Source organism: Lagopus muta, chromosome 3, assembly GCF_023343835.1.
Source record: "Lagopus muta isolate bLagMut1 chromosome 3, bLagMut1 primary, whole genome shotgun sequence".
NCBI classification, from domain to species: domain Eukaryota; kingdom Metazoa; phylum Chordata; class Aves; order Galliformes; family Phasianidae; genus Lagopus; species Lagopus muta.
In genome coordinates, this window is record NC_064435.1 from 62,699,378 (window position 1) to 62,712,130 (window position 12,753).

General features: G+C 41.8%; 1 protein-coding gene across 4 annotated transcripts; it reads right to left on the minus strand.

The window, feature by feature from the left end:
- Positions 1-7,499: 7,499 nt before the first annotated feature.
- CCDC127 (coiled-coil domain containing 127) lies at positions 7,500-12,746 on the minus strand. Of its 4 annotated transcripts, none has more exons than XM_048940635.1 (3): positions 12,638-12,746; positions 12,131-12,260; positions 7,500-10,866 (listed from the first exon to the last, which is right to left on the minus strand). In XM_048940635.1, exons 2-3 carry the CDS (start codon positions 12,249-12,251, stop codon positions 10,193-10,195), a joined length of 795 nt encoding a protein of 264 aa, XP_048796592.1. In that variant the 5' UTR covers positions 12,252-12,260; positions 12,638-12,746; the 3' UTR covers positions 7,500-10,192. The 4 variants fall into 4 exon arrangements, with proteins under 4 accessions (XP_048796592.1, XP_048796590.1, XP_048796591.1 ...); XM_048940633.1 differs by having other exon boundaries at positions 12,608-12,733; XM_048940634.1 differs by lacking the exon at positions 12,638-12,746 and adding an exon at positions 12,463-12,596.
- Between the last annotated feature and the right edge of the window lie 7 nt (positions 12,747-12,753).

The window sequence follows — 12,753 nt, forward strand, 5'->3', positions numbered from 1 at the left end:
TAATGCTTTATCTGCCAAGGTTTTATGGAACAGTCTGTTCATCTAGTATAAGGCATTGATTTCAGTTAATGTAATTCAGGAGATAATTTGGCTATAAACTGTAATCACCTATAAGGTCATTGCCACTCCCCTGTTTAAACTCACTTAAATACATATATAACCCCAACAGATATGAAGTAAAGTGATTCCACTGGCCTTGTAAGTCAGTGGAGGCTTCATAGTTTTTTTTTTGTTTTTTTTTTATTGTGAATATAAACTTGTGAATCATCATTCCATTCACTTTCCCACAGAATATGCTAACTACTGAAGCATCTTCTTCTTTCTCTGCAAGAGGTATGCTGTTAAATGCTCAGACAGAAAGGATGGAGAACAAAAGGGATTATAAAATTTACAATTATAAGCATTATCTACTTACCCTCACAACTAGTTTAGAACATCTTGTAAATGGACAGGAATCAAAGGTCCCTTCACCTTTTCAATGGCCCTATGATGGTCAGAAGGAAAAGAGAAACACTGGCTAATGAATATCACAGATACCGCTTGGGTTCCTCAACCTCTCAGTACAATCATAACAACACAGCTCTGTTCTTCACTATTATCAGTAGGTAAGTAGTTGCTTCAGAAAATACATACAATATCTAACATGGTTTATGTCGTGAGAATTTTGTCAGCTAAGACCTACAGGGTGATCAATATAAAGAACTAGAAGGGATCTTCTATGTCCAGTCCCTTCCAAAGCAAACAAATACACCCCCTTGCAACATGTCGATTAAAATTGATTTTAATCCCTGTTACTTAAAGACTGATCCAGAATTTCAGCATTCTTATGCCTGCTTTCTGCTTTAAAGAAGTGAACTTGTCTCTATTTCTTTTTTTATAAAAAAACTGATTTCCAGTCATATTACATATGAGTCCATCTCCTTTTCATTTGTACTTATGACAGCCATAGGTCAGCACAGAGCTGATTCCTGCATTTGAACATCCTCAGTTTTACTTTTGCTAGGCTATATATAGCAAGGTGATTAGTTTCTTATGTGCAAAAGTGTTCTCCATTGTATCTCAAATAGAGAAATTACAAAAAAAAATCTTCATCCTTGACATGAAAAAGTAAAACCACATACAGCAGCCCAGGATTTTTCCTGTGCCTTGTAATCAGACACAAGTATTTCCTTACCTTTACTTGAAATATCTCTATAATCTTCCTAGTGATATCATTTGCCTTTTTCATGACTTCGTCAGTTTTGCAGATTATCTGTCTCCTGATTACCATTGGATCAAAGCTTTTCTTCTCCTTATGCGGTTCCTAACCTGCAGCAGAATACCTTTTTCTAAGTTACCCAAATATATTTTAAATTTAGCCCACTTCATGCAACTCCAGTGCACTGAGTTCTGCCTGAATGATACTCCACTTTTTCCAGTATTTTGGTACTTCTGAGCTTGTGTCATGGACATTTCACTAACATGCTACTACTCTTGTCCTTGGTCATTAGTAGAAGAGTGACAAAAGGTCTGTTTCTCAGCTTGAGCAAATGCACCAGTAACATTCCCCTAGACGATCATTTCTGCTTTTGGCCATCATCAGATATTTACTTCTTTCTTTATTCACTTTATATCTCCAATTTAGTTCAGCTAATACACAGCTGTGGTAAAGTGGCAACTGCTTCACAGATATCCAAAACGACCATCTTTACTGGGCTTCTCTTGTACAGAAGAAGTAATTTTCACTTAAAAGTGAGAATAGGAGAACTTCCAAACTGCAGCACCTGTATTTCCAGACTCAGAGAAGAACACTGACCTTTTGGAAAAGGAGTAAGAAACTGCATGCTCATCCTGGGTTATTATTCCGCTCGAATCAGAAGGAGGTGATCCCAGCATTCACACTGTAGGAAATATGAGATAGTAATAAACAATAGACAAAAGCAGTCAGGAAAAGCAAACATCTTCTCCTGATTTATATTTCTAATTTCTCTGGCTTGTAGCATTTAGTTCTAGACTTTGTGAAGTCATACATAGAACCTTTTTCAGTATCTGAATCTGGTTATGATAATATGGTGTCCAAACAATTTCTATCATAGCTACATGTTAATGATGCTATATAATCATAAATCCTTGGTAATTGAGATTCTGTATGGAATTTATTAATGCTAAAATACCATAGTTCTCCTTCAGTGCCATGCAAGCTGATATAGGTTGTTAAGCACTGGAATAGGCCCCCCAGGGAGGTGGTTGAGTCACCATCCCTGGATGTGTTTAAAAAACATTTGGATGTGGTGCTCAGGGACATGATTTAGTAGAGGGTTGTTAGGGTACTATGGTTAGGTTGTGGTTGAACTCAATGATCTTTAAGGTCTTTTCCGACCTGAGCGATTCTATGATTATATGAATATATGATAGCAGGAATAATCTTATCTTCCATTGGGAACCAAATTACTGGAGGGTTAACTGACATGATATGAAATAAATGATGTGGAATGTTCAGGTGATATGCAAATTTCTCTCTAAGTTTCAATTTGCATCAGGATCCAAGAATACATTTCAGAGTTTCTCTTACTTTGGTAATGCCAGGCTCCAGCGGCTTTTAAGTTGTTCAACATGTGCAGAAGCAGATCTGCTGGTACAGCACCTAGCTCGACTTTATTGATGCACAGCTAATGGTGTGTCTCGTCAGCACCGTGCCTCTGCGCAGGACCTGCAGCAGCACTGCCACCAGCTGCGGCTGGCCAAGGGGCTGCCTACATTGCCACCCTGTGGATTGGAGCAAACAACGTACCGTGCTCTGAATGCATTTGCAGCAATGGCTTATTCCCCGGAGTGTTGTAGGACAAGCTTTTCTCAACTCACACTGACTGCAGCACCAGGCTGTGCACTGCCGCACAGAGCCAGAGACGCACAGTAATTTGCTTATTCAACAGGGCCTTTTCTTTCGCTCTGCAATTAACTTCTCCTTAGAGTTATGCAGGACTTTTCTTAGATCACTGCAGAATATCCAAAGTTGAAAGGAACCCACAAGAATCACCGAGTCCAACTCCTGGCTCCCCACAGCACTACCCAAAAATGAGACCAGATAGCTGAGAGTGTTTTCCATATACTTCAGAAATCCAGCAACATGTGGCCATGACCACTGCCCTGGCGGACTGTGCCATGCCACCATCCTCTGGTGAAGAACTTCTTCCTGATACCCAGCTTGAATATGTCTTTCACCTTGCAGGACAATGAAGACCTCAGGAAAATGTAAGAGAGGAAAGTAGAAGAATGATACCAGGGATAGAGATGAGTAAAACAGTAAGGAAGGGGTGGCCTGCTTCCTTCTGTGGGGACAGGTCCAGGCATGATGTACAGGGCTCCTGGCAGCACTCAACATGTTCAGCTCCTTTGGTTCACCTGGCAAGGGCCGGTGTGTCTGGTGAAGGCATAGGGCTATTTTCAGTAGGCATAGCCCAAGACGGTTTTGGTTGGCCTCCTTCATTCTGAGGTGCAGATACATCCTGATACTCCTCCCAGGTTGACACCTGCCAGCTTCTCCTGCTTCTGACCTTGCTCAGGTCTCACTTGGTGTTGGCACTCCTGGGACAGCGCAACTCACTAATCCTGCAGAAAACCATCCCCACTGAGGGGACACTGTCATCACTTCTGCGAATGAATTGAATCCATCAACTGAAGAAACTGCTGGCGCCAGCCAGGGCACCTTCTGGATGGGTGCAGTGAGTGGACGACAAGGATAACCAGGAAAAGAAAGCAAGCGTGCTCTTTAAAAATCAAATATTCCTTTACTTCAAAGCCACTGAGAGAAACAGAGGGCAGTGTAAGAGGTTTGCATTCAGACATAGTTTCAGGAATGAAATACAGAATGTTCATTTCTTTGTGATTCTATTGTCCTTGATATGATACAGGATGTCTGTAACTCTTCAAATATTTTGAGAGTGATGATTACAGAGCATTGCAGCTAAAAATCATAAACACCAGGTTTGCTCTCTAATTTTGCTTTACAATACTCAATACTATCAGAATGCGTTTCATTTTCTGACCTTTCTTATTACTGTAGCAAATACTGGTATGAATCATAAAATCCTGGAATCATTAAGGTTGGAAAAGACCTCTAAGACCATCTTGTCCAACCATCCACCTACCAGCAATATTACCCATTAACCATGTCCATCCGTGCTACGTCCACCCTTTCCTTAAGCACCTCCAGGGAAGGTGACTCCACCACCTTGCTGGGCAGCCTGTTCCAGGGCCTGACCACTTTTCCTAGAAGAAATTCTTCCTAATCTCCAATCCGAAATCACTTCATGATTCTATAGTATTATCCACCAGTATTAATTAAACTCTTTTCAGTCAGCTTGTACTTCCCAAAGCAACATATACATATACACATTACTTTTTGTGTAGTTTTGGTCATTTAACTGTTGGTCACATCAATCTATATGTGTCATGGAAAGAATATGCAGATCTGTGCATGCCTGTGAAGAGGTGAAGAGTCATAGACTGCTGATGGGTTACATGTTACGGATTGAAGTTGCATTACTGTGAAGATTGTATTTTAGAGACAATCAAGAATATGGTAGATTCCTGTATGGGAACTGCTGAGTCACGGCCTGAACCTCTGATTGATCACCTGAGGCAAGCCATGAGTCAGCCACAGGAGCACAGGTGAAGGCAATTCTCCTGTGCTCCTAGACCTATTTAAGAGCTGGCTACGGGGGGGGTCTCTTTTGGAGATTGCCTCTGCTGGTGTTTTGTGGTGAGCCCAAGATAGGGGTAAGCTTTCTATTTATTCTCTTTTGTTATCATAGTCTACTTTGCCTCACTCTCTTGTTTGTTTTGTGATTATAACAGCCTAAAATTCTTTGATTATACAGTTCCTCACTTAATATTTCCTTCTGTTCTTCTTCCGTTCTTCCAGTGGTAAATCATGGTATTATTTTCAGAGCTCTGGAGCTCCAGAGCTATCCTGTAGGTATCCACTGTTAGCAATATGTTTTCCTTCTCTCTTTCAAAATGCCCCAATTCATGAACAGATGGGAATTTTCTAGAAGACATCTTTGGCAGTTCTTAGGAAAGAGATTGCCAGCAGTACAATTTCTCCCAAGACCCTACTGATACTGTCTCATCTCCTTTGAACATGCTTGTGCATGTTCACCAACTTCCCTTCAAAACAACACAATACTTACTCCTCCTGCACAGAAACCTTCAAGATGGAGAAGCATCATTTATGAAGCACTTCTTTCCACATCTAGATGTTCCTGTGGTGGCAAGCATCCAAAATGAGAGCCAAGGCATGGTGGCTCAGCATCTGCTCCTTCTTCTCTTTCTGCTGCCATCACCCGGGGCAAAAATAAAACCTGACTCAGATATTGAGGGTAATAAAGTGGAAGATTGTGCAAAGCAGAGGTTGTGTGGTGAGCCTCAAACAGGAAAAGACAGAAATATAAAGAGAGAGGTAACTGTACTGCAGGATGCCTAGGGCATAGAATTCTTATTTGAAAGAGTGAGATGGGGAAGATACAAGTGATGAAGAACATTTGGAAGTTAAACAAAATGCTCTCTGACAATCTGTCACTGTCAAAGTCCGGACCTTCTGTAAAAAAATATTCAGAGAAAATAAGGAATACTTTTGTGAGCTAACAGTGGGCAAAATCCTTCACCAGATGTACATAGAAGGAGCACTGATCCCCAAGTTGAGGGTACTCAAAATCCTGAGCATAAGGGACTGTAACAATCCCATTGGAACACAAGATACACAGGCAAAATGTTTCAGTCGCTTAGTTTTAGGGGTAATATTCAACAGCAGGTAGTTATAGAGTTTGCCACACCAAGAGATATTCTGTAGATCTTTAACTTGGTCTAAGTTTTATGCTCTGTTGTTCTCCAACTCTAGGTGGTAAGCAGACAAAAGGCACAGCTCCTCAGCTGTCAGGGCTGAATTCCTGTGTGTGTGCTCACATACACTGCCATCATCAGTGCTACAGAAGTGCACGCAGGGATACCTTGAAGGTTTTGGAGAAATTCAATATGTTTTGGAGACTAAATCTCTCCTAATGCATTTGTAAACTTTTCTGGATGGAAGAGAAGTAATTTTGTATAACCACAGAGGAAAAACATCAGATTGCTCACTGAAACTGCGTTTCAGGCTGTTGGGAACATAACAGAGGTAGGGTGTTATGTTAATTGTGTTAATTATGTTAATGATGATTTCCACAGGCAGCCCATTCAGGAAACTTTAGTGGTGCCGGTGCTGTGGTATGCAATGAGATACTAGGATGCTGCTGTCATCTTTACACAAAGGTCTGTGATAAAACCTGGTTTGGTGTAGAAAAATTTGTTCTGTCTTGGTCAACAAAAACCACATTGCTTCTTATCTTTCTTATTATCATGCTTCAAGTGCACCTGGAGCAGAAAGATCTGCCCACAAAGTGAGAGTTTATAAAAACAGGAGGTTGCAGCTCAGGCTGCTGACAAGAAGTGTGATTAGCCACATGAGGGGGTCAGCACTCAATAACATGAAGCACCAACTGCTTTAGCTGAGGGTTTTGTTTGTGCTGTGTAAATCCTGTTCAGAAGTCAGGCGTCTAGGAAAGACAAACCTGCAGGAGTGCTTGTAAGATAGGGAAGAGGAGAGGTTTTGCAGCAGTTGGCCAGTTCTGGTGGAATCAGCCCAGAGCACGAGCTGTTCAGGTTCTGTGACAATGAGTTGCAACCACAGTGCATCTCATGGTCTCTCTGCACTCAGTCTCTTCCTCAGGTTCAGTTTTCAGAGGCAGCATTTACTTTCAGGTGATTGACAGCTCCCATTACTATCCATTACAGTAGCTAGCACTTCTGGGGTACTTATAAGTAATGCTTTTCTTTGCAAAGTAATGCTCATGGGGGAAATTGATTTCTAGACCAGGCTTGCTGTGTGGATACTGATGTTGCAAACATCCCTGCAGTGGTGTCTTCAGCTAGATGGACTAAGACTCCCCAGACCTGTTCTGGTGAATACTTGCAATCCAATTCGCATGTGGACCTATGTCATGCTACAGTGTCTGCACATCAGTTATGTTATCTTAAACTACATAGGCATCACATCTTACATATTAAATGCAACTATGAACGAAAGGCAGTCCTATGTCTTTCATAGGCTGGAACAGTTTCTATTGACAATTTATAATGATGCATGGTTTGCTCAATTCCTTGATCTTCCCCCATGAACTGCTCAAGGAAATCCCTAGTAGTGCACTAGATCCTTCACACCAGGTGGTTAGGAAATATATCTAAACATCTAGACAGCATCTGTCCATTTTCACACAGTGTGGTGGTCATCTGTAATCACTTCAGTTAATATTGGTGCTCTTGTGTATTTAACGATGCTTTTCCTTTAGAAAAAAATGCTTTGTGCACACCTGCAGAAAGCTTTCTGCATTTACACAACCTTAAGATTGTGAAGTGTTAGAAAGTTGACATAAAATAGCAAAATCCTCTCTTCCCACCTACCTCACCCAAGTAATAAAACAGTGAAGAAAGGTGTAAGCATTTCTTTTATTTGTTTATCATTGTTTGCTTGTTTAACATGAATGGTATTTTCATAAAATAAAAATAAAAAACAACACCCTTCATTAAATATTTGAAAACAAATTCTTCTTTCATTCTACATATATGTAATGGGCATTTTCAAACAAATAGCTAATCCAGAACAATAGTTGCTGAGCGACAGTTCACAATAGATCTCTCAAAATAACAGCTTACAACAGGGGAATGTTTCAAAAAAAAAAACCACAACAAACTAAGAAACATGAGGACTGATGCTTCTAAACTAGTTACACAGATGGAAAAATGTTCCTGAAATAAACTCCTTGATCTTAATACACTGATCTGTAAAGTATCCACGAACAGCAGTTCCCCACTTAGTTGTAGAAATAGCTGATAACTTCCAAAGAAGTGAGAGTGAATATCCAACATCACATGGTTGAAGATCAAACATATGAAGTTTCCACTCATTCATTTATACTGAAAAAAAGTATTTTACCCTCTTGATTTCATTTTTTAATTTTGAGTTGATGTCAAGGATGTGAACTATGAAAAAAAACTGAAAAAGCATTGCATTTCAACTTTTAATATTTAAAACTAGTGAAGATGTACAAAGTCAAGATATGAGGCTTGAATGTATTGGCATCAATTCACTGTCTACTGTTTGCTAGCTGTGTTGCTGTAACTGCTTGGATGTACACATGAAACACGACTGCTGTGTGGTCACACTTCACACATCCTGAAGGAATTATACACAAGATAAGTTGTTTAATCAGATCTGTTCTACTGGGCGCTTAGGGCATTCACATGTGGTCAGCTACAACAGCTACACAAAAGTACTAACTCACATTTTCATGGTGCAACCTGCATAAGCTTGGCATCCAGATAACCTCTGGCCTTTCTAGTGACTGTGACTGTATGTCTTTTTTTCCCCATGATTAATCATTTAAACTTTATTTAAAAATAAAATAAAAAAGAACAGCCCATAAGAAGCTAAGAAATTAGTACAACAAAATGAGTAACACCACAACGGTGAGCAAAAAGATGGAAAATAGAGTACTTGGGAAACAAACGTGTTTAAGAATTTTGTTCCATGTTATTTTTGCTGAGAAACTGAATTAGGTTGTATACATTACTTCAGAAGATTTATCTTCTGTCATTTGTTCCTGACTAAAATGCAACTGAGAGGCAGTAGTAAGAGAAAACTGCATCTGCTGGAGGTCTCTGTTAAATTTGGATGGGCGTTCACTGAGCTGGATTGGTTTTGGGCTATGTGACAGCTAATTGCCTAGAGCAAACGTTTGGCAGTTAATAAAGAAATGCTGAAGAACCAACAACTTAACGCTAATTGAAGGCAAGTAAAGGCAAGTAACAAAGAAGATCGGCATTATAAACAAAAAGGTAAACACTTCCTATTTGGGCTCTTAGGCTGGATTAGAAAGGAGAAAGAAAAAGAGGTACACTATAACATACCTGGCACTTTTGAAAATGAAGGTGGTTCCTGTTTTCTCCATTGGCTAAAGAACAAAGCTTTAAGGGATTTCAAGCATGGAAATGTTTTATTTTTTAAATCTAGATCTGTGTATTGTGATAATAAAAGTAAAATGCCTTCTTTTTAAATCTTTACAAGGTTTGTACATCTGTAGGCTTTCACAGCCATGTGGACATGAAGGGTTACCTGTAAGCTCAAAATTTAACAAATGTGGAACAGTGCACTTCAGGTCTGGGAGCACAGAGACAGTCAGGAAGGGAATGGGTGGCTACCAGTGCCCAGCTGCATTTAGAATCCTAACTGGGAACACTTGTACAAGAAGTACAGCCAGGTGCAATGACTATCATGGTTCCTGAAAGCTAAAAATGTACCAAGTGCACTGGGATGCAGAGGCAGCAGCAGAGCAATGTCTATAATGGAGACACTCTGCTGAGTTACAACTAAAACTTTGAGGAAAAGAAAAAACATAAGTATTCTTAATGTGAATAACGTACAGTGAGAATATAACTGCAAGTCTACATACTATTTAATGTTCAAGCATGTCTCCCCAACTCCAATGTGACTTTAATCATTTCTTTACATGTTATTCTAATTACCATCTTTTGGATGTTCATGAAGTCCTGTTTGTGTTTTAAGTCTGGAAGACAATGCAAGACTGGTTAATATGAAACATAATTATACTATTCCTTTCTTATATACATGTACACAAACATACATACATATTTTTATAAATGTATGTACATATGCACACTCATTATGTGACAGGCACCTTACTCAATTATGGCTTCTTCCAAAGTCTGCTGAAAAGTGAAAGATAGTGTTGAGACACTGTGCAGAACATCAGGAATAAGGAGCATGACATTATCATCTACTTAAGGAAGAAAAATTCCACTTCTTTGTTGATGGACTATGACCTGGGTAAATTACTCTAAATCAAATTCTTTTGCTGCTTCTGAGACCTACTGAAGCTTGTACTGCAGACTGCAGTGTAACACAGAGATACACAAACACAGTTTTAGAGCATGCACAGCTCACTGGAGCATCTGTTGTTAAACAACACTGCACATCCCATGCAGATACAAATGCAATGAAGACCAGAAACTGCAATGCAGAAAGAGAACTTATCAGCTTCAGACTACAGCTGTGGTTGTCCCTCATCTTCATAGTAGATTGTATAAATCACCATTATTTCCCCTAGCGTTTTCCTAACATTACATTTTCTACCCTTTTGAACTTCTGTAATTCAATAGCTAGTTCCCAGTATCTCAAATACAGCCACATCAGCCTTCCGTTCTGACTTCTGCTTTTGTTCATCAGATTGCCACAATAGTTATCATGTTTGAAAATATCTTTCAAGCCACTTTCCATATGTAAAGCCATAGCAACCGGATCAGTTGCTGCTTTAACTAGCAGATTTTTCTCTATTTCTAGTCTCTGGCTTTTAGGGACTACAAAACTGCAGTAGATTTCCTGTCTTTCTTTAAGCCCATCTTCAAATTCTTTTAGTAAAGCGTTGGCTCTCTTCTGCCACTCCTCTTCCTTTGCCAGACAGCTTTGGTACAAGGTTCCTGCTGCTCCCGAGTGCAAAAGAACTTCTTTTTCTCTCTCTAACTTCTCTTGCTCCTGCTCTAGGATCCTTCTTTCTTCCACTAGTTTGCGACTCTGGGACACGAGGGCTTCACGGTAACTCAGGGTCCTATTGCGTTCCTTTTCAAGCTCCAGCTCCAAATGTGCAACTGCACGACGATTTTCTGTGATTATATCCCGGTATTTGGCTTCCAGGTCTTTCTGTAAAGACGACTGCTTTTTATAATATTCTCTTTTTTCTCTTTCTATTTCTTTCTGACATTCTCTGGTCCAGATCCAGCCTAAAACACATAAACGAGACTACAATAATCAGCACTGATGGGTATGGATAATTAATTTTGCCCCTAAAGAAACCTCTTTAGGTTTCAATGGTGAAAACATTCCTTCCTCCCCCCTCCTACTCCACTTGGCAACACTGAGGAGTGGCCAGCAGGGTGACGGAAGTGATTGCTCCTCTCTGCTTTGCCCTTGTGAGGGCCCACCTGTAATACTGCTTCCAAATCTGGGGCTCCCAGCTCAGGAAAGATGTGAAGCTACTGGAGCAGGTCCAGAAGAGGCCACATAAATGATCAGGGGGCTGGAGCACCTCTACTATGAAGACAGGCTGAGGGAGCTGGGCTTGTTCAGCTTGATGACGGCTCAAGAGAAATGTGACAGTAGTCTTCCAATATGTAAATGGAGTTTACAAGCATAAGGGCAATCAAGTTTTTGCATGGGTAGATACTGATAGGACAGGAGGGAATGGGTTTAAAACTAAAAGAGGGGAGATTCAGATTAGATGTCAAGGGGGTATTTTTTACAGAGAGGGTGGTGAAGTAAGGAACAGGCTGCCCCAGGTAGCTGTGGATGTCCCATCCCTGCAGGAGTTCAAGGCCAGGTTGGATGGGACCCTGGGCAACCTGATCTAGTGCACAATTCAGTGGTTGTCAACTGTGCCTGCGTCAGGGGGGTTAGAACTAACTGATCTCTGAGGTCCCTCACTATTTATTTATTTATTATATGGTTCCATGATGTTCACTTCTGTTCACACATCCCACAAAATGTATTTCTGCAGGTCCACATTTCACAGGAGGTCTCTTTCAAGGATCATGTTTTGTTTGAACATACCCATTAGACTTTTTTTTTTTTTTTTTTCCAAGTACATATACTTACTTATGAAGGAAAAAGGAATTATTGGTAAACAGGATGGAAGTTTTTCATGCATAAACTGCACTGAGAAATTTTCAGATCCAGTAAGCAGATATACATCACGACCTCTCTGGGGTTGTTACGCTGGGGCTCTCTAACATACTAGTTATGAGAGATCTTTCTGAAGTTTATTAAAAGTGATTGAACTCCATATGTCAAAAACGGCCAATGCCCCATTATAAGCGCTGTTGCAGTGACATTCCCAAACACGGGCAGGTTCCGGGGACAGCGAACAGAGCAGAAGTCCCCAGCTGGGGCACTGCTTTGTTGCTGAGATTTGCTCCCGTTCAGAGCTTTCACTGTGGTCAGACGCCCAAACGCAACAACGCCCCAGCAGGGCAGATTTGTGCTACTTACGGAAGGCAGCCAAACCCAGCATGGGGACCAGCAAGGCATAATTCCACCTGCTGCCTTCATCCCTGGGCTCTCTGTGATGCGGCAGGATGTTCCAGTTGGGAGGATCATTTAAGTTATTCATGAAGACGCCCTGGGCGAACAGGAGAGAAACACCACGTTAGCGCTACGCCCAGGGACACCGCCAGCTCCCACGGCCACCGCCAGCGGTGATTCGCGGCCAGCTATTTCCGCCCCACACCCTGAGTCACGCCAGACCGCTTCCAGAGGAACGAAACCCTCACGCACGCCGTCCCACACACGGGGAACGGCGCTGCCGGCCCCTCAGGCCTCACCGGCCACCTCTGTCCCCGCCTGGCCCTGCCCCGGCCGGCTGCGGGAACAGCGCACGCCGCCAGCACCCCTGAGGCCTCCGCGCTCCCGGCGGGCACGACCAGGCAGACGACCGCGGAGCCGGAGCCTCACAGGGTCACCACGTACCGGCCTGGGGCCGCCGCCGGTGTCACTTACTGCCCGTCCCGCCCCTGCCGGGCCGGCCCATTAGTGTAGAGAAACAGGGGGTGTTGATGTGAGGGGACGGTCTGAAGGTAAGGCCGCCCAGGCACACCCCGGTCCGCCGGTTGGTC